The following is a 21,953-nucleotide window of genomic DNA, read 5'->3' as shown; positions in this document are numbered from 1 at the left end:
TCTGATGGGCTTTATTTATCGAGCACCAGACGCTGCACCGAGCGATTCCACATATAAACTCATTTCATCCCCAGCATTGCACAGATGAGGAAACTGAGGCACAGGGAGTTTGTGGACAAGTCCATGGATTCCCAGCAAGTAAACAGTGGCATCAGGATGCAAAGCCAGCAGTCTGGCTTCTGACACATCCCGTCACTTCGCAGTTATTTGTGGGGTCCCTGCTCTGGGCCTGGCCCCAAGCTAGAGCCTGGAGATGAATTAGTCATGGTCCCTGCCCTTGGGGAGTTCCCAGCCTCTGGAACCCCAGTGGGTAGGAGGTTGGGGATGACAGTGAAGCTGGAAGGACATGGAAGAAGACACTAACCCCCATTCTCTCTCGAGTCAAAGTGACCACCAAGCTGAGAGCAAATAGGAGGAGGTTTTTTCCAGATTAAGGGAAGAGAGTGTTCCAGGCAGAGGCGGAGTCAAGTGTCGGAAGATGTGGCACTGAGAACAAGCGTGCCTTGGAGCACTTCACTAGGTTTTTGCGTATGATGAAGCAGGGGATGAGTCTGGAGAAGTTGCCAGGGCCTCAAATGCCAGACTGGATTGGGGCGATAGGGAGCCATGGAAGAGTTTTGAGCAAAGAAGGGGCATGGTTAGAGCTGCGTTTCAGAAGGATCTCTGCAGCCAGGGAGGTCAGTGAGTGGGACAGAGACTGGAGACAGGGAGACCAGAGAGAGGCGAGGCCGTGTCTGCTTGAGTGGCTATGAGAACGGTGGTGACAAGAGGAGCCAGACAAAGATCTCATACACCTCCCAGGAGACAGGCTGGTGACAAAGAGGTTGGGTACAGGTCAGGCAGAACAGGGCTCTTATCTATTTACCTTTTATGGACCCCAGATTCCTGTCTCTGAAATGGGGTAATAAAGATACCTGCCTCCCAGAGCCAATACAAAAGTTACTGAGGTGTGTAGGTAGAGCGTGGCACAGGCTGCTGACTTTATGTCTGTCCCACAACTATTCTTCCAGCTCCTACTATGTTCCAGACACTGTTCTAGGTTCTGGGGACAAGCAGCCCATTGACAGAAAAAAATCTCTGGCCTCATGGAACTTCATTCTAGTGGAGAAATCTCTGAAGGCAACAATGCACCTAGAATGCGTTGGTGAGGTGGATGGGGACGTGGTAGTCATGAGGGAGGGGCTTCTCTGAGAACTGGAAGGAGCGCTCACTGGGACACTGTTCCAGGCAGGAGAAAGAGCAAGCACGATGGCTGTTTGGAGGGAAGGCAGGGCAGGGCACCGGGAGGTGAAGCCAGATCATTCAGGTCCCTAGGATGTGGGATTTTGCTCTGAGTGAGCCAGGGAGCCCTGGAGGGGTTCGCAGAGATTTAATTCATGGCAAATGAATGAATGGGTGACAGTGACTCCCCTTGTTCACTCAGGAAACCTTTATTGAGGCCCTGCTCTGTGCTGGTCACCCGGTTAAGGAAGTGGGTACAATGATTAAGGCCAACCCAGCTCCTGCCTCCTGAAGCTTAGAGTCTAAGGCAGAAACACAATAAAAAGCAAACACACACAGAAAGGGGTAAACCCACATGGCAATAGGTGCCGGGAGGAGGAAATAAACAGAGTGCAGAGAAAGAGAATAATCTAGGGACACCTAATCAGATGGCAGTGGGGGGCAGAGGGAGAAGGAGCTTCGCTGAGGAGGCGATATTTAATCTGGGGTCTGAATGTGGAGAAGTCAGTCAGTGGGGAGTGAGCGTTCCAGGTGGTGGGGCGGACCTGCAAGTGCAAAGGCCTGCAGGTGGAAAAGACATCCACCAGTGAATCAACTGTCTTAACTTGGAGCAGGCTTTCCTTCATATCCGAGAGATTGGTGCACCCCGAGAACTGTGGTCAGGAGCAGGCTGCCCTGGCGTTTCCAGGGAACACTAGGCCAGGCTTTGACCGACTCTGGCCTGCTTTTAGTTTGGAAATGCTTCCTTCAGCCCCACCAGCTGCCTCTCTGAGTTACCAGCCAATTACCAGCACGGCAAGAATAGGGGATTAGACACCGTCAAACCTGCAGGGATGGAGGTCTTGCCACGTGCAGAGGAAGGGGCAGAGAGCACTGAGCTGGGCCCTCCAGTAGGGCTGTTTTAGGTTCCAACTTTATTCTCATTGATCGAATTGTACACATAGTGTGTGGGCTTCCCCCATACCAGTCCTGGGAGTTGGAATCATTACCCCGTTTTAAGATGAAGAAACTAGAACTCAGAGAGTTGAATCCACTTGCTGAGGTCACACAGCGAGGAAGAAGAGATGCCAGGAATTAAATCCAAAGCCTTGTCTATATAACAGTCTTTTCTCCCTGCATCCCTCCGCCTCCACAGCAGCTTGACCTTCGCTTGGGGGTAAACCAGCTTAAGGGGACATGCCCCCCAGGTCCAAATATTTATTTATTGTATTTAACAAACACTTATATTGCAGTTTCCACGTGCTATACTTTGTTCTAAGCACTTTACAAGTATTAATTCATGTAACCTTCACAATAACCCCGTGGGAGTAGGTATGGTTAATGTTCACATTTTATAGATAAGAAAAACACAGAAAGGGGAAGCAACTTGTCCAAGGTCACATAGCTAGAAATCAACGGAGCTGGGATCTGAGCAGGCAATTTGGCTCCGGGGCTCTTGCTCTTAGCTGCAACATCTATGGTCTCTGGCGGCCTGGCCTTCAGGGAGATGGGGCCTGTGCGGGGGTGGGGGGCGGTTTGGCTGGGGCCTGGGTTTCTGGGTTCCACGCACTCCCAGCATGCGGACATGCCAGGCCGGTCGACGGCCTCCCCCTTCTTTCTTCCTCATCAGTTGGTCGCCTCTGAGTGCCCCGCCCTTCGAGGGAGAGGGTCCCCCCACCCCTGGCCCAGGGGCTGCCTGGGTGTGGGAAGGAGTGTTGAACTCTGGGCAGCGGAATGCCAGAAACCAGGGAAGGAAACGGGTGGGTGGGAGGGGAGATAAGCTGTGGAGGGTGGAGGAGCTGGCTGAGGAAGGCCCAGCCCTGTGCATTGGGGGGGCGGCCTCCTTTGGGGCAGGGCGAGCACAGACCGAAGGACCAGCAGGTGAAGAACTTCCTGACAGCCCTTTGGAGCTGTTGACCCCGGTGGGGCTGGAGGGGGCTGCCTCTGAAGTCAGGGAGCTCCCTTTTCCTGGAACTCACATGACAGGCACTTCTTGGTGTAGAGGGATTCAGAAATCAAGTGGGAGACATCCTTTCCACTCTGATATTCCAGGAATCTGAGTTGCTGTGATTAAACACTCTGGACTGCTCTGAAATACCACTGATTTTACCGTTTTCAATTTTGACTGAGCAAGGTGACTCAGTACCCATTTTTAAAAATCCTCACCCAAGGATATTTTTATTTTTATTGTTTTATTGAGTTTTAGAGACAGGGAGAAACATTGATGTGAAAGAGAAGCATTGATAGGTTTTCTCCCATATGTGCCTTGACTGGGGGTGGAACCCACAACCTGGACATGTGCCCTGACCAGGAATCGAACCTGCAATCTTTTGGCGTATGGGACAATGCTCCAACCAACTGAGCCACCCAGCCAGGGCTCAGTATCCTTTTTGGCTCTAACCAGCATGGAGGAGGAGTTGGGGCTGTGATCCCCTCCTGGTTTCAGACAAGCCTGCAGTGCAAAGGGTCCTTGAAGCGGAGACAGATGGGATGGCCCTTGTCCAATAAGAGCTTAAAGCAGCAGAAGGGAACCATCGATGGGGAGAGAAGCCAGTTCTGCTCCAACCTTGCTGTGTGGCCTTGGGCATGTCACTCCCCTTCCCTGGCCTCTATCTCGCCATCTAGGCAGAGGCGCATTCTCCGGGTTGGCCCCGCTTGAGCATCCTGCATCTCTGCTCAGCACTGTCCACCCCCTCCAGGTGGGGGTGGCCAGGCAGGAGCCAGAGGGCGTCTGTTGGTCATGGAAAGAATGTGAGGGCAGGAGGCCCAGTGGGTGGGGTCCTAGGGCTGCGCAGCAAGCAGAGGGCAACATGAGATCCCGGTGTCTGGGCCTCTTGATGCAGCACCTCTGAGGATGGGATCCCCTCCAGGCCATCCCCCAGGTCATACCCTCCTCTGGGACCCAGACTCAAAAAGTCAAGCTGTTCCCCTGCTCTCCCACTCCCCTGGGGCAAAGGGAATGAAATCAGGGCCAGAGAGGTGGGCGCTGGTCCAGTCTTATACAGCGATCCAAGGCAGGCACTGAGCCCAGGGTCTTGCTTGGGGATTGAGGCTGACGGGGGCCTGTCTTCACTTCTTGACTATGTTGGGAGGCAGAGAGAGACATGGAGAGGGGGCCCTTGCCCAGAGGTGAACCTGTGCTCCCAGGGGTGACTGTTGTGCATGTTTCCCCAGGGCAAAGGGCGGGCAGGGGATACAGCTTTCTTCTCCCCAAGCCCCCACCCCAGTTCAGAAGCTAAACCTTCTCAGGGGAGGCCCCGGCAGGATGCAGAGGCCTGGGCTCCCCCGGGCAGGCCAGCCTCCCCGCCCTCCGACTAGCTCCGGACAAGGCCGGGAAGGGACTGGGGTCACCGGGTCTCCTCAGGAATGCACCACAGGGAGCAGTGCCTGGCAGAGGCCTCTTTCCCTGTCCCGACTGAGAAAGAATCCCCACTCCCCTGAATCTGCTTGTCCTTGTCTCTATAACTGTCTGTCTCTGTGCATCACACGCACGCGCGCGCGCACACATACACACACACACCGCGAGACATACTGACCCACACAGACACACGCCATTGTACAAATCCATGCAAGGGCCTCCTTCCCCTCTTCTCGCCCATGCCCCCATGCAGGACTTATCTCTCCTCCCCTCTCAGCCATGGGGCTGCCCCAATGCGACAGGACAGACCCTCTCTCCTCCCCATCACTCGATGGGTTTCAGGCTGGAGTCTGGCAGGCAGGCTGGGGAGGGACCCCACAGCTGGCCAGGCACTTTCCCAACCCCTCTGGCCTCAGTGAGCCTCCACCCTGCAGGTCCCCCTTCCACCCTGGCTCTGGAGTCTGTGGGAACCAGACAGTGGGGGCTGTCCAGCCGGGCTTGCTTCCTCCCGGGCCCCAGGGGACCTGCCGAGGGAGGAGGGAGGAGCAGAGACTGAAGTTGGTGTGGCGGCCTGCCCAGGAAGCGCCTCTGGAGGGGACTGGGCTGCCTGCCCGATGAAGGGGTCTCCAGCTCCCTGGGTGTCACCTTGTGGGACATGAGACCCCCCCCCAGGCCACTACACCAAAACCAGAAGCGGGGTTCCCCAGTCTCCCTGGCCTTTCTCTTCTCTCCCTATACCCATGATCCAGACGGAGGAACTGAGGCTCTGGAAGGAAGCCTCAGCAACTCTGGTTTTTCGGGGGTAGGGAGACAGTGACGTTTCAGGTCCCTAAGTCCGTTCCTCTGATGAGGGCCACAAATGTACCCATTTCTTCTGCTTCCCCAAGGGGGCAGCTAGAGAAGACCAAAGGTCAGGGCTCTGTCACTTCTGCTGTGCCCGGGACAGCCACCTCAGCCCCCATGAGAGAAATGCTTCCTTAAAAGAGTCACTAGGAGAGCTCAGAGAGCTGGGGACTCAGGGAGGCCCCATTCGTGAGGGAAATCCAGGCAAGAGGATTGGTACCTGCCCTGTGAGCTGTGAGAGGCATAAGCAGGGCCTTTTTAGCACTGGCATTTGAATCCCTACCCCCCTGCCCCCCATCCCTGGGCTTCTCCCCAGACACGACCAGCCCTGCTTATACCCTACAAGGCACCTCTATGTCCTCTCTCAAACTGCAAGCCAGGCGCTGGGGACAATGTACACAGACCTAATTTTGTTTTTCTCTCTGCCATTTATGTGCCACCTGGAGTCAGAGCTAGGCACGCTAACCTCTCCAAGCCTCAGACTCCACCAATGTCAAATGGTGATGCCATTCTGTACCACACAGGTGAGAGGAGATATACATATACCTGGGATGGAATAAATGTCACAAATGGTCACAGCTACCCTGACTGCTCATGATGGGGACAGCCGAGTCACAGAGTTTGGGACTGGAGAACCAGCCCCTCGGGCCAGGCCAGCCTCACTCCCTGCTTGGTTTTTCTCATGGTCGCGTCCCTCCTCTCTCTCCCCCATTCCCTGCTCCCCCTTTCTCTGCCTGTCTGGGAAACTCCCTGAAAAAGTCCCCAGCAGGAGAAGTCCTCATGAGGGATATTTCCAGCAGGGGTCTCTCACTGCTGCCATACAACCCCACAATCACAGTCCCGTCCCCCCACAGAACCAGGCGTCCGGCCCTCAGCCCCCAACCATCCAGCAAGCTGATCCTCATTATCACACTGGCTTTATTGGCCCTGAGAGCCACAGAGGAAATCCCAAGGGGGCTCTGCTTCCCCTCACCCCAAGTCTGTCCGGAGGCCCTGGGGGCTCGTTGAGTGTCCTCTATTCCAATCTTGGCTTCCTGTCCCAGTTGCTGTTGGCTTGCCAGACCTGGGTCCTTTGAGAGCTCCCCAGATCCTAGAGTCAGGCTCAGCCAGGAGGATGTGGTGGGAGGGGTCCCGCAAGGTCTGCCCGAGGCCAGGCTGGCTTCACTCAAAGAAGAACATTCCTGGAGTCCGGTATAGGCAGGGGGTCAGTCCCAATGGGTAGCCGGAGCCTCCCTGGACAGGGAAGCTGCCTGCAACCCAGGGCTCCTTGGGGTCCGCTGGCAGGGGCAGCGGGCCCCGCAGTGAGGCTGGAGGGGTGGGAGTTGCAGGGGAGGGGGCTGCTGAGGCCAAGAGGTGTTCAAGGCCTGGGTCAGTGCCCATGCAGAAATTCAGGGCCTGCAGCCGGCACTGGTAGCTACTCCCAATGCCTGCTTCGGGGGTCAAGAGGGGTGTAGGGGCCTTGCTAAAACCCTCAGCCTCAGAGAAGCTGGCCGGAAAGCCAAATGCTGAGCATGATGAAGATGAAGTGGCCACGGGGAGCTCTCCTGAGCCTGCAGGCTTGGGTATGGGCATCTCTTTGGGCTCCGCGGATGACCGGGACCTGACATCGGTGGTTGCCGGGCACGTATTGGCTGGCAAGGTCCCCACCAACCCCCCAAAGCTTAGGCCTTTGGGCTCTGAAAGTTCTGGCAGGAGCAGGCACTGCCTGCCAGTCGTAGTATCAGGGACTCCTGGGTCCTGGCTGGTGGCTCTGAGGGGTCCTCGGCGTGCCTTGGCAGGGCCCTTGGTGCCTTCAACACCTGCCCGCCGGGTGAAGCGTCGGCGTCGGCGCAGGAAACTGCCGTGCTCGAACATGTCGTGGCAGTCGGGGTCCAGCGTCCAGTAGCTGCCCTTGCCTGGCTTGCGGTCATCGCGGGGCACCTTGACAAAGCACTCGTTGAGTGACAGGTTGTGGCGAATGCTGTTCTGCCAGCCCGGCCGGTTGTGGCGGTAGAAGGCGAATCGGCCCATGATGTAGCGGTAGATGCCACTGAGCGTGGCCCGCTGTCCCGGGGAGCTCTGGATGGCCATGGCGATCAGGGCTATGTAGCTGTAGGGGGGCTTGGTTGGCTCAGATGCAGGGGCCAAGGGCCCTGATGGGGGCTGCTGTTGCATGCTGGCCGGGCTGGCCGGGCTGGCCGGGCTGGCCGGTCTGGCGGCTGCCGGAACCACGGGAGCCAGGCACGGCGTCCAGGGCTGGTGTCCGGCACAGCCTGCCCAGGCTGGTTAAAAGGCCCACTGGCCCAGCCTCCCTGCCTGGAAAGGCAAAAAGGGGTGGGCCCGCCAGGCTGCCCTCCCTTCCTCCTTCGCCCCCCTCCTCCAAGGCCCAAGAGGGGCGGGCAGGAGAGGCCAGGATTGGGAAGTTTTGAGCAGCTGCCAGGGGTAAGGAGTTGGGAGAGAAGAGACCCTCAGCCCACATGTGCTGGGTGGTGGGTGGCTGGGGAGGGATAGGATGTGAAACTGGGGACAACAGAGACAGAAGCAAAAAAAAAAAAAAGAGGCAGAGATGTAAAGAGACAGAGATAGTGGGAAAAAAAAGACAGAGACAGAGAGAAAGGAAGGTAGAGACATAACTAGAGACAGGAACACAGAGAGAGAGATAGAGGCAGAGACATTAAGAGAGACAAAGATAAGAGAAAACACACACACACACACGCATCCATGTAGTTATACAGAAAAAGAATCATTAACATAGAGAAATAAAGAAATCTACCGAGATAGGAAAAGGTAGATACACAGAGAGACACAAGTACAGACACAAGAGAGGGAGGGGCAGAGAGACAGTCTTCTCTGATGAGAGACAGGAGAAGTAGAACCTAAGTACAGAACCAGAGAACTGGGAGTCTCCATGAGAAAAGCCACCAAGTGCCTCTCAAGTCCCCACTTCCAGTTTCCCTTTTCTCCTCTCCTCCTCCTCCTCCCAGGCCTGTGGTCTACTTCACCACAGTGCAGGTCCTTGAGGTCACACTGTTACCTGCCTTGCTCTCACTGGGGTGTCTGTGGGATGGGGCGGCACCCAGGCTGGTGATGAGAGTCAGCCAAACCTGGTCTGCTGAGTCCTGGCGCCCTCTAGTGACTGATGTGAGGAAAACAACTATTGGGCAGAGACATCGCCCCTCCCAAGAGGTATATCGAGCCAAGTCCCTGACCCTGGCTGAGACTCAGTTTCCCATCTCTAAAAGCGAAACTGGTGACTCTCCATTCGTCTGAGCTGTGGCGAGGAGGCAACAGGCTCCCTTACATGGAATCCACAACCCTCTGAGAACCTAGCATAGAGGAGGACATGGTTGAGGGCTATCGCTCTGAACTGAGGCCTCCCGCCAGCTGCGGCCTTGGGCTGGGGGTACAGCAAAACCCAGGACAGACACTCAGGCTTTCTGAAGGTCGTGGCTGCCTCCTCCATGTTCATCCAACCACAAGAAACCAAGTCAGAGGGCACGAGCTGTGTGCCACTCTCCACACTGGGTCCATTCGCCTCCTTTCACATTTACTTCTCAGGCCACCACTGTTCCAGAGACCTTCATAGCTTCTTTGGGTAGATGAGGAATCTGAGGCTCAGAGAAGTTAAGTGACTTACTTAAGGTCACACAGCTAGTGAGCGAAAAACCTAGGATTTCAACCCAGGATTCTGTAACTCCTTAACCTCATGCTTCCTGCGAGGGGCAAGAATAGAACAGCCACTGGGGCCCCCCTGGAAAACAGGCTGTGAATCCCAAGAAAGTAGAGATCATGCTGTTTTGTTCTATCTCCAGTGCCCAGCCTTAGCCTGCAGACAGGTGCTCAATCAACATGTTGAATGAATTATAAAAATAGTGATCTGATTGACTTCTGTCTTTTCCTGAATCAGTTTCCCCCCATAAAAGTAGCATATTAATGTATCAGTAAAAGAGATTTATTATGTTGCCATTTGTAAAAGGAGTCCTAAAAAGTCAGAAATCAGAAAAGGGAAAATGGTCTGATGTCTGGGGCAGAAAACAGCGACTTACTGACAAAGCAGGGTTGGCTGCCTTCCTGGCTGAGGGGCTCCCTGCAATTCTCAAGAATTTCCTACAACTTCCAGTTTGCAAAGTTTGAAGGGGCTTGGGGAGGGGCTGGACTCCTGCTCCCCATTTTGGCTTCTGCCTTAGGGCTCTGTTTGGGGGTCTGCCTCAGTTTCTCCAAAGAAAGTATCTCATGGTGCTGGTGGCTCAGTGGTCAGCATCCAAAGTCCCAGATTCAGGCGAAGTCCTCTGTTTGGGGATCTCCTCTGCCCACACACACCCAGAAAGAAGAGAGATGGGGCACTTGCTGTCCCTAGTGGCAGGTAGGAGGAAAGGTCTGGAAACTCAGAGCCCCTTGAGGTCCCACTCTAAACAACCCTGAGGATCTAATTATTAGTAAACTCGGCTTTAAGAAAAGCTTATAATGGATAAATCACAGGTAAGGTCTGTTTTAGATAAACCTCTATAGGAATGCTGGGCTCTCAATAAACAGGTGAAGTCTTGTTTCTTCTGCCCTAATTTCTGTTTCAGGAATCTTAAGGTCGAGTTCAGTTTCCATCTGACACCCCAGGCCCAGCTGTGGACCCATCAACCTATGTGTTCCAGGGCTACATCTCCTCAGCTCAGAGGCTGAAGGCCACGATCAGCTTCCCCCATCCCAACCCACATGGGCGGTGGGTGGGCAGAGAACCCAAGTCCACTGGCTCAGTTTGTGCAGGGCTGGGGTGGACCCACATCCTGGGGTGGGCCCACACCCTTCTTTCTGGGCTGCCTTTAGAGGGTACAGGAGGCGGAAATGGCTTCTTAGGGCTGGCTTAGCTGTGTCATCAAGCGAGCGATGCCATCAGAGATTTGCGGACTAGGGGCCAGTCGCCAGAGCACTGTGGTTGTGGTGCTTCGAGTGTAGCAGGAGCTCTCGCGCAAAGACTGGCTCCACCTGTGGGAGGCAGAAGGTGGGGCAAGGAGATAGCTTTCTTCCTTACCCATCCCCTGTGTTCTCGTGGGAAGTCACAGCCCTAGTGACAGCCCCCTCCTCACAGGGATTGTACATGCGGGGTCATACAGACCAGAGGGTCAGAGAGCAGGTCAGGGGTAGAGCTGGGACTAGAGGGAGCAGTGAGGGGCTGTAAGGAGGAGACCGAAGGGTGTGCTTCTCCACTAGAGTGGGGAGGTGACTCACGTGGGCCATGACGAGCCGCTCCTGGGGCTGGTCCGCGGGGCCTGGGTACTCCTCGCCAAAGCACAGACGAATCTGGTACTCCGGCTCCGGGCGACCATCCTGCAGATGGGCCTGCAATTCTACGGGCATTGAGGCTGTGGGGGCTGGGCCAAGATGAGGCATCCCACCTGGTGCCCCTAGCCCATGCCCACGTCCTGTAAGCCCACATCTCCTTTCTGAATGCCCATGCCCTATGCCACTTCCACATCCTTATGCCTGTCTCATCTCCCGCATCCGTGTCTGCTTCCAGCGCTCATGCCCATGCCTTGTGCCCTGATGCTCACTGCCACACCTTTATGCCCACCCATGCCCACTGCCACTCACCTAGGCCTACCTCGTGCCCAGTGCCCCTGATGTGCACCCTATGCTTAGTGCCCTGTGACAACACATATGCCCAAGTCCCATGCATGTGCCCCACACCCGTGCCCCACAGCCAATGCCCCAAGCATGTTCCTCGCCTATACCTCCCATCTGTCCATGTCAGTATCTGTGCCCATCCCTCTTGAGGCCCGTATTTGTTCCCACTCCTGGTACTTCTGTGCCATGTCCTTTGTTTCGATGTCCACGCCATGTCCAGCATCCTCAAGCCCATTCCCCTGCTCCCACAGCTCGTGTGCCCTGTCTTCTCTGCTCACGTCCCTTTGCCCACCCTTGTGTCCAGCCACTCTGGCCGGCGCCACCAGCAGTCCCACCTTCACACTCTTACCTGAGAGGAAGCGGCGCGTGTCGAGCAGCTGGCAGGTGCGCTCGCGCTCCAGTTTGTTGGGCTGCTCGCGGTGCGGGGCAAGCGGGCCGCGCCAGTACACGCGGCCCTGGCACAGGCGCTTGGCGAATACGCCCTCGGGCGCCACCCACAGCAGCACGCCGCGCTCCAGGTGCGGCAGCAGGCGCTGCAGCACGCGGGCACCGGGTGGCGGCTCCGGGAAAGGAACCTGCGCGACGCGCGGTGGCAGCCCCAGCAGGCGCTCCGCGGCGGAGGCAATGGCTGCCCGGGGGCTCAGTCGGCAACCCTCCGCCGCGCGCGCGGTGGCTTCGCGCACCAGCTCCGTGCCATAGAACAGTCGCACGTGCAGCCAGCAGTCTGAGGAAAGGGGAGAGAAGGCGCACGCCAGGCCTTGGTGGCGCCAGTTCCCGCCCCCCATGCCCACCAATAACAGAACCAGGGACCCTGAGGTCCTCCCAGCCCCCTCCTCAGGAGATTTTGGAGGTTCCTCCCGATAAGTGATAATAACTTTAGTGGTGGTGGTAAACAATCGCAGCTTCCAGGATAAAAGAACTGATAGTTGAGCATCAAATATTAGGGTCTGGGGCCATCTGTACAATAGGGGCACCACACTGAGACCCTCCAGCCCCAACTTCTGGGATTTTGGAAGCTTCCTGCCAGCAAATATTTTAATGCTGGTGGAAATAACAACAGCAACAAAACAGCAGCCTCCCATGTGAGGAGCCAGCAGTGTGCTCAAGTGGTTAAAGCTGTGGGCTTTGCAGACAGGCCCTCGGATTCTAATCTCTCGCTGCCACTTAGGAGCTGTGACCTGTTATTAACTTTCCCTGGTTACTAGCTTCGGGACTTTGGGGAAGGTTCTTAACCTCTGTGTCTGGTTTCTGCATCTGTAAAATGGAAGTGATGGCAGGATCTATCACTCGGGACTGTGGAGGGAGTTTAGAAGAATGCCTGGAATAAACTAAGCCCTCAACGAAAGCCAGCTGTTGTTATTGGGAGTCTGGGCTGGGTGCTTTGGGTGGGAGACAGAAGTTAGCTGGCTCCAACCCTGGGCCTTCCCCATTCCACACAGTGGTCAGAGGGTGAAGACTTCAGACTCCTTACCTGGGTTGCTGAAGTCCTCAGAAGGCAAAGGGCTCCAGGGTTGTATGGGGTCCTGTGCCTGGTACCCTGGGGAAGGAGGGGAAGCAGTCAGCTACCACCTCACCCTGGGTCCCTTGACCCCTAGATCAAGGCCCTGGGGGAGGCCAGGGAGGAGGCAGGAGTGGGTGAGCAGACCCAGCACTTACTGTGGTCAGCCAAAGGGCCCGGGAGCAGGGCAGCCAGTGGCAGCGAGCCCTGCTGGGCCAGCCTGAGAGGCTGCTCCTTGTCTTTATCCTCTGTGGCTAATGTGGAGCCAGCCTGTGCATCAGGAGAGAGGGTTGTGAGGGTGGGAGAGGTGTTCCTAGACTGTCTGCCCTAGGGTGGAGGGGCCTCTGGGCAGGCTGAAGGCCAGCTGGGATTGACAGGGACTTTGAGGTTTCAGAGATCAAGACCCTTCTCCCTATAGAGGTAAAGAGAGTCGATAGGGTTGTTGGAGGTGATGGGGCCAGAGACGAAGTGCACTGTGATAGGGGGGAAAGTGCGAGGAATGAATGAGGAGATGGGGGGCCGGGAGTGATAGAGGGAGGGGGAGCGATGGAGTGGATGCTGATCGGGCCACTAGGGATGGTGGAATGGACCAGACTAATGGGGGGATGGGGCAAGAGCAATGAACCACTGATGATGGGGGACAGGTGATGCGGTGGAGAAGACAGGGGTGATACAGACAGTGATGGAGATGGTGCTGCTGGCAACAGTAAGCGAAAGGTGAAGAAGGTGAAGGGAATACAGCGGTAGAACTGGATCTCATGGGGTGACTGGGGACAGAGTGATGGACCCCATGAGGGTGGGGGCAGGGTTGATGCAGAGCGATGGAGCTGACAACGATGGAGGAGATGGGAACAGTGAGGGAGCCAGAGATGATGGAGACAAAGTGAAGAGAATGATGGAACTGAAACCGATGGCAGAGATGAAGTAGAGCTGATAGGACAGGTAGGGATGGAGGGGATGAGAAGATGTATTGGAGACCACAGAGGGCGTGGTTTGGGTAAGAGGTGACTGACCTGGCAAGGCTGCAAAGGGCCGGAAATACACTGACCTGGGCCGTCCTGCGGGCTGGCTCCGTCACTTCTCTAGGGGGCTCCTGCTGGCTCTGGAGAATGCCCTTCTCTTCAGAGGAAGAACAAGGCCTGGTGACTGGGTGGAGTAAGAGATAGCCTGTTGTTTCCTGGGCCCCAAGGGGCACGCCCTCAGCTGAGACGGCCCCAGACAGGAGCACACTAGCTCACTGCATGATCTAAGGCAAGACCCACCTCTCTCTGGGCCTGTTTTCTCCTTTTCAAATGGGAATATTAACTGCATGGTCTAAGGGTCCTTCTGTGTTTGTTTATCTGCCCATGAGTTTAAGCTCAATAAGTCAACCATTTCCCATTTTACAGATGTGCAAAGTGAGGTCCTTATTGCCCAGAGAACCGTCCTTGGCCATTACCTCCAGGGGCAGGATGATACCTGGGCCATGGGCACGGTCGGACACAATCCGGTAGACCTTGTAGGGGTTGGAGATGTCCAGCTGGCTGCGCTCACGCACCTCACTGAAGTCGGCACTCTTGTTGAGAGCACAGCGAAGCCGAGTCTTCCAAGTGGAGGGGTCCTCCTTGTCAGTGCCCTCTAGGTGCTTGCCCTTGTATATGGCCCAGGCCTAGGGATGAGCAAGGGAACTTGGGGAGGAGTAGCCTGGGGTGGGGGGCTGGAGTTACGCAAAAGGATGAGGGCCTGCCTTGCCTCCAACCCTTCTCTACCTCCCTCTGACCCTCTGTCCCTCTGCTTCTCCATCCCTTCCTCTCTTCTCCCTCCTTCCCTTCACCTGACAAATATTTTTATTGGGTAGGCCGAAAAGTTTGTTTAGTTTTTTCCATACAATGACTCTGGTAGTTTTTTCCATACAATAACTTCATTTGAAACAATTTTGTTAGATTGCATTGTGACAGCTGTCATATCAGTGTGCATTAAAAATACTTATCAAAATGAGTGAATTTTTGTGCAGTCATTTTAATATTGAAGATAGAAGAAAATATGCAACATTTTTGGCATATTATGCTTTATTACTTCAAGAGAGGTAAAAATGCAACTGAAATGCAAAAAAAAATTTGTGCAGTGTATAAAAAAGATGTTGTGACTGATCAGATGTGTCAAAAGTGGTTTGCAAAGTTTCTTGGTACTATTGACATTTTTGCCAAATAATTCTTTGTTGTGGGGTTGTCTTATGCATTGGAAGATGTTTAGTAGCATCCCTGGACTTTACCCACTATGAGCCAATAGCATGAGATAGCTGGCATACTCAGAATATCCAAATCAATAAAGTTATTGGTGAAAATGAAAAATGTGGCTTTTATTTCACAGAAAAAACTAAATGGAGTTTTTGGCCAACTCAATATTCCCTGTGCTCCTACTATGTGCCAGACTCAAGTTAGTCACTGACTGGAGAACAAGACAGACATTGTCCCTGCTCTCAAGGAATCAACTCTAATGGGGAAAGACAGCTGCAGACAGCTCAGTGGAAATAGCTGTATTCCAAATTATGGATTGTGATAAGTAAAAAATAAATAGGATGATGGGATATAAAATAATGGTGGTGACTTTTTACCTGGAGAACCATAAAACTAAATCCTTACCTATTGCCATATACAAAAAATGGACTCCAGATGTTTAAAAAACCAAAAGCAAGAGGTAAAACTGTGAAATTAATAGAAGATAATGTAGGAGAAAATATTCTAGTGGCAGAGAATATTTCGAAACAAAACTTCAAAGGCATGAACTATAAGGCAAAAAAATTTACAATGTCTGAAAGCAGCAAGAGGCTAAGATCTAGAACATACTTCTGCAAATCAACAAGAAACAGAACATCCTCTCAATAAAACATTCTTACCAAAGGACAAGAATGAGTGGTTTACAGAAAAGGAAACCATAAGCCCATGAGCATATGAGTCCTTAAATTCATTAGGCCTTGGCTGGTGCAACTCAGTGGGTTGAGCACTGGCCTACAAACTGAAAGGTTGCTGGTTTGATTCTTGGTCAGGGCACATTTCTGGGTTGCAGGTCAGGTCCCCAGTTGGTGACATGCAAGAGGCAACCAGTCGATATATCCCTCACATTGATATTTCCATCCCTCCCTTCCCCTCTCTCTAAAATTAAGTAAATCAAGTCTTTTTTAAAAATTAAAAATTTCATTAGTGTCAGAGAAATGCAAATAAACACAGAGATCGCACTTGTAAACTGACAATCTAGCCGCTGGATAACGCCAGGCGCTGGTTGGGGGGTGGGCACTGTTCGTAGCTGGGGGATGGGTGCAGAGCTTCTGGATGGTCATCGGGCAAGCCTAGTTAATAAGTATAAACATACCCTGTGAATAGAAATTCCGATTCAAAAGGAATTCTCACAGAGGCTCTCGAGGGGAGCAGGGCAAGGGCATCTGCTGCAGCATTACTCGTGGCGCTGGAAGACAAACCGGTGTCCACCCCTGGGAAAGTGAGTGGGGGGGGTGTGTGTGTGATGAATGTCCACTATAGAGTCTAAGCATCTAGAAGCATCTAGGAGCAACACGTTAAGTGTACAGAGAACAAAAATAGATATCCAAAATATGATCATGAGTGATAAACCACAGAACGAGATCACCAACACAATATGACCTCTATAAGTTAAGAATACACACAAAACAGCAATGCTCACTTTGCAATAAAGCATACACACTCAAAATAGTCATTAAACATATTAGAATGACTTGTGGTAAAGGGACTAAATAAACAAATATGAGCGGCCACTTTAGAGAGGGTGATCAGAAATGGCCTCTTGGAGGAAGTGGCATTTGAGTGAAACCTGAATGAAAAGAACACTGACAAAGACCTGGGGGAAGGGTGTGCTAGGTAGAAGGAATAGCAAGTGCAAAGGTCCTGAGGTGGGAAGAGATTAATAGATTCAAGGAAGGCCAGTAGTCAAAGGAGAGGTATTACTTGCGTCGATTACTTTTAGGGCTGGGAGTTGGAGTTTAACCAATGAATCACACATTCAGTCATTGTCCTCAGAGATTCCAGACCTAGTGGGAAGCATGGGCACCAAAGCAGAGTCACATTCCTATGTTTGTGCCACTTGCCAGTGGTGAGACCTTAAGGCTTGATTTTGTTGTCTCTGAACAGTACCAGTGATTCCTAAACTCACATGATTGTGGCGGGTGTAAGATGAGCGGGCTACGTGAAGTGTTTAGTATGTATTCACTATATTAAGGGCACTCTCACTCAGCGGTAACCTGGTCGCAGGGTAAAGGGTGCTATTATCATAATGAGAGAAGGATCTTTTTTGTGTTCACTGCTGTGTCCCCAATCACTTAGAGTGGTACCTGGCACACAAGAGATAGTCACTGGGTATCTATGAAACAAATGGAGCTGGGCCTTGAAGGGTGAGTAGAAGTTGCCAGGTGGAGTGATATTTCTGGCAGGGGGACAGCTTGAGCAAAGGCCTGGAGGTGCAGAAGGGCACGGGGCATTCAGCGAACAGTGAGCCTAGTGTTGCTGGAGCTGGGTATGTGTGTCTGAGGGTACATGGACAGTAGATTCTCATTATCTGTGGTAGTTATGTTCTATAAAATCTACACAAACAGCGAATTAGTGAGTACTGAACCATGGCTCCTAGGGAAAATACAGAGCTAGGTTTCTACAATCTCTGTTTACAACATTTCCATCACCTGATCAATACATAACTTGGTTTTATGTATATTTCCCCAGGATACCTTATTTGATGTAAACTATTGATTCGTTAACATTGAACTCATGGCCAAAAAAACTGTAACTGACACCTGACCAAAGCTTATCCGACACACATACGGAGGCGAGGCAAAAGTAGATTCCCAGTTGTAAGTATACGGAACACAGTTTATTCTTGTATCATTATTTATTAACCATTGTATTATTTTCCGCCCAAACAACTGTAAACCTACTTTTGACCACCCTGCATTTTCTCCATCAGGCACATCACAGGCTTCTTGTGCACAGGGACCCTAGGCAGCACTTCAGCACTATGTAGGCTTGGGGCCATTTTAAATTGTCAAATCACCAACAAAAAGCACAAAAGTATTTAAAATGTGGCACTAAAAAGACTGAAAAAAGGACATATGTTTACAGCCTGAGAGCGGAAACAAGAAGGCAGAGCGTCCCCTGTCCAATCTCAGCTGGGAATGTGCACATCCAGTGACTCAGACCGTTCACCCTCTGCACGCGTCTGTGAATGGCCCCCACAGTGCCCCGGTATTGATTTTAGGATTATGGATTTCAGTGAGTAAATGAATTTGCAAATAAGGAATCCACAAATAAGGAGGATGAACTAACTATGTGCAGGGGGGTAAGGGGAAGAGGAATTAAGGAAGAAGAAACAGGTTGAAGCTGGATCACGACTGTCCTCCAAGGCCAAGCTTTACCCCCTGGGTTTGGAAGGTGTGGAGTCAGGGAGTCATGTGTGCGTCCAGGGTGGGCCGGGGCGCGCTCAAAGCAGCCAGACGGATGTGGACAACCAGCCCACAGAATCTCCGTTCTCTGAACAGCACATGAGTTTTAAAGGACAGGCCACGCATTTATTCAATACTTACTGAGCACCTACTGCGTGCTAAACACCATGCTTGGTGTCACCACCTCAAGCAGCTGAAGAAGACAAACACACAAGGCACTTAGAATTCACAGGGACAGTTGTTTCAGTGGGGGAAGCAGAACGAATAAGGGATGAATTGGAAGAAGCACTGAGTTGGAACTTAATGCATTAAATGAATGTATCAGGGAGGACTCTCCTGAGAAAGAAACGTTTAAGCTGAGCGTGATGACAGTTGGCCAGGTGAACGTGAAGAGGGCAGGGTGTTCCAGGCAGAGGGAAGACTACGTGCAAAGGTCCCATGATGAGAGAGCCATGAAGCATTTAGAAACTGAAAGAAACTGTCAGGCTGGGTCTAAAGTTGGGGAGGGGAGGGAGTAGAGAGAGATGAGGCCAGGCAGGAGCAGTTCCTGCGGGGCTTTGAGGCCCTGATAAGTAGCTGGGACTTTATCACAAGATCACTGAGGAGCCCTGAAAGGATTCTGAGCAGGGGAGTAGCAAGGCAAGATTTACACTTCGAAAGAGCCCTTTGGAAGACTGGGGGGAGAGCTGAGAGACAGGTGGAAGAGGGAGTTCAGGGGGGTCACAGCGGGTGTCCTGGTGAAAGATTGTCAAATGAGTCCAAGTAGATGGACCGAAGAGGAGCTCTGTGGGAAGGGCCAGCAGGCCTTGGTCATAGAGTTGAATGAGATCGGAAGAGAGGGGAGCAGCCAGGGCTCGGGGGCCTGGCTCTGGGGTCTGGGTGGCGACGGTGCAACATTCCATTTTGGGAAACAGATGCTTGTAGGGGAGAGCTGCTGAGGGTGGTGTTCAAGACATGCTGAGCTTGAGAGGTCTGGGGACTGAGAGACCAGCAGGCTTGGGGCTCCAGTGCTGAGGCTGTGGGAGGGGAGAGTGGGGCATGGAAAGGGAAGTCCAGGAGTGGATGCTGAGAGCCCCAAAATAGGAGGAGAGGGGTCGCAGGCTGAGAGGCAGGGGCCGCGAAGCTAGGAGGAAAATGGAGGACAGGGTGAGGAGTGAGGTGGGAGGCAGAGATTCTGGAAACCAGCGGAGTGTGTTTCAAGGAGGGAGGGTGGGAGCTGATGACCAGGAGACTCTGTGCCGGGGAGGCCAGAGGATCCGGAGCTGGAGACACCGACATGTTTGGGGAGGCCTGACATGTGGTTGGTTGGTTGTTGGTGCCTTATTGCTTACAGGAGGGACTCTGGAGTTTAAAATGTGATGGGCAGAAGCCAGTTTGGAGGAAGTTAATGATGACTGAAGAAAGGGAGGGCATCCCTGGAAGGGCAGGTCCCTGAGAAGGGCTGGTATTGGGAAGCACAGAAAATGTCCCCAGGCTGCTAGGTTGAGCGTTTGGGGGTGGAAAGTTGAGGGAGTTCTCATCAATGGCGTCTAATTTCGCCCCACGGAGAGGGAGGAGAGGCCCCCTGCGAGGTGGGGACGATACCGGTCGTGCTGTGCAATCATTCGGATCTAAGAGGGTGTCTGATGGTCTCCCATTTACGGAGAACCCTAGAGACAACTGAGGCTAAGGGCCAAGCAAGTGGCCCAAGGTCACCCAACGCATCGATCGGTCTGTGCTCTGGGCGCTGGGGCTGTGCTCATCCAGAGCCCTCCCGGGCCTGGCCGGTGTCACCCGGCCCCTGCCCCCTTACCCTGAAGAGCGCCGCGTCCTGCTGCGCGTGGTAGCCCTGCTTGGCTGCGTGCTTCCAGGGGATGCGGAACAGAGTCCTGCTCTCGTCCTCCCAGCGCAACCCCGCGTAGCGCCCGCTCTCGATCTGCGCCACCAGCCAGTCCCGGAGGCGCAGGGGACCCCTGGCCTCCGCCACTGGCCTCCTGTCATCCGGGACTTTCCCTTCCTCCCTCCGCCAGGGGTCGCCGGCCATCGGGGACGTAGTGCTCCAGGAGCCAGGTCTGGGGCGCGCAGTCAATTGGACCCCAGCGCAACAGGCGATCGCGGGCCCACCTGTGTGGCGCGTGGAGGCGGCGAAAGCGAAAGTCTGGCCGGGCAGGTTTCACTTTCCGTTCTGTACTATCTCCCGGGAGGCCCCTTCCTTTCGCCCCTCCCTGTAGGGCGTCGGGCTTCTTGCAGGGGTCAGCTAGAGTTGCCACGGGCCACCAAAACCCATTCACTGAAGGGTAAGGCGTGGTACAGCCGGGACTCTGCCCGTCCCCAGAGGCGGCGGTGGGGCGACAGGTACGCGGAGGCGTCCGTTGCCCCACCCCTGCACCTGTTTTCTGCTTTTCCCAAACCGGCCAGAAACGTGTCAGTTCCGTTTCAGAACCTGAACTCTAGAGGCTGAAAAGGTGCAGTGCTTCTCAGAGTAAGTCCCACGAGAATTGGGAGCCCTTCATTCCACACTTGAGAATCAGATATTAACAAGTTCCCTATGCGATTCTGATCCAGCTGGTCTATGGGCCATACTTGGAGAACTATTACCTTAAACCTTGGGAGCCCCCATTTACTGGTGCTCACCACAGTGCTGGGCGGCTAGTGCCTTTCCTACAGGGCCTGGATTGGTTCTCAAGACAGCATGAGAGATGAGTAGAATTACCTATTTTACTGTTAAGAAGACTGAAGCTCGGCGAGGTTAAAGCCCTGTAGAAAGGTCAAAGGCCTAATAGGTGGGGAAGCCAGGACCCAAACCTGTGTCTCTCTGTCCCAAGAGCCCAGGAGCCTACACTGTGGCCCGCGGTGCCTCCCAAAAGCTACACCTGGAGTTTATGGATTCCTGGTGCGGACTGTGATTCCCCTGAAAGTGTACGCAAATTTTTTCATGTCTATGCATTTTTCTAGGGTTTGTATCTTTCATTAAACTGTCACATGGGGTTTGTGATCTGAAGGAGGTCAAGCAGCTCAGACTGCTCCACAACTTGCTGTGTACACGGGAAACGGAGGCTCCAAGAGAGAAACCACCCACTTTGCAGCAGGTGCAGAGCTGGGCGCCCGGCCGGCATCGACCAGAGCCTGGTAGCACTGTTCCTAATGCACACTTGTCAGAGAGGCCTCCATGCTCCCTACGCTCTGTCCCCCTATTCTAAGCAGCCACCCAGTTCTGACACTTCTGTCATAGCCATGATTCAAACTCAGGTCTGCAGGGCTCCCATGGGGCACAAAGCATTTCATATGATTAAATACAAAAGTATTTAATACAAAACAATTGCATCAAAGCAGAGGTCTTTGCTGTGTCAGACAAGCCCTCATTTTCCTAAGGGGCAGAATAGTAGTAATTCAGAGGGTGGGGTCCATAGCCAGACCTCCTGGATTCAAATCACGGCCGCACAGCTTGCTGTCTGGTGACTTTGGGCACCACTCTTAGTTGCCTCACCTGTTAAATAGCGACTCCTACTTCACAGGGTTGCTTGAGGATTAACTAGGATGCAGGTAATAGGTTTAGCACATCACCTGGCCCATAGCAAGCGCTCCATAAATGAGTGGTATTATTGTTGTTGTTGAATCAGAGTGTGGTGAGAGTAATGAGGGAAGCAGGTGGAGCATCAGAAAGGACCTGGAACATCAGATCGAAGTGCTTTGTTTTGTCCTGTTGATGACGGGGGTCATGGAGGCTTTTAACCGGTAAAAATAGAATGGCATTTTAAATCCATTGGGTGGCGACTCCACTAACTAGCCGGGACCACCACGGGCTCCCTGTGCTCTGAGGAGTCCAGCCATGTTGTTTCACACAGCGTCCTACCTCAGGATCTTTTTACTTGCTATCATCTCTACCTAGACTCTTCCCCAGATAGCGTAACAGTTTGCTCCCTCACTCCCTGACTTATTTTTACTTTTGTTTATCTGACTCTCTGGTGTCTTTCCCACTAGAACATGAGCAACACAAGGGCAAAGGTTTGGCTCACTGCTGTATTCCCACTGCCCAGCAC

At 53.3% G+C, this 21,953-nt stretch overlaps 2 protein-coding genes across 2 annotated transcripts; both read right to left on the bottom strand.

Annotated features, from left to right (window-relative positions):
* Nucleotides 1–6,321: 6,321 nt before the first annotated feature.
* On the bottom strand, nt 6,322–7,570 carry FOXS1 (forkhead box S1). The gene has a single exon (XM_054573909.1). The coding sequence runs from the start codon at nt 7,553–7,555 to the stop codon at nt 6,563–6,565; it is 993 nt and encodes a 330-aa protein (XP_054429884.1). The 5' UTR covers nt 7,556–7,570; the 3' UTR covers nt 6,322–6,562.
* A 1,737-nt stretch (nt 7,571–9,307) lies between these two features.
* Nucleotides 9,308–19,957, bottom strand: LOC129070786 (interferon regulatory factor 4-like). Its single transcript, XM_054573908.1, has 8 exons — nt 19,727–19,957; nt 13,953–14,142; nt 13,543–13,640; nt 12,653–12,764; nt 12,468–12,533; nt 11,346–11,720; nt 10,601–10,743; nt 9,308–10,357 (listed from the first exon to the last, which is right to left on the bottom strand). Exons 1-8 carry the CDS (start codon nt 19,955–19,957, stop codon nt 10,280–10,282), a joined length of 1,293 nt encoding a protein of 430 aa, XP_054429883.1. The 3' UTR covers nt 9,308–10,279.
* Nucleotides 19,958–21,953: the final 1,996 nt, after the last annotated feature.

This window comes from Pteronotus mesoamericanus, unplaced genomic scaffold, assembly GCF_021234165.1.
Source record: "Pteronotus mesoamericanus isolate MK-2021 breed Mesoamerican mustached bat unplaced genomic scaffold, CSHL_Meso_final contig_25, whole genome shotgun sequence".
Taxonomy (NCBI): Eukaryota; Metazoa; Chordata; class Mammalia; order Chiroptera; family Mormoopidae; genus Pteronotus; species Pteronotus mesoamericanus.
The sequence above is the reverse complement of the archived record's forward strand: the minus strand, read 5'-3'. Positions and strand labels throughout refer to the sequence as shown.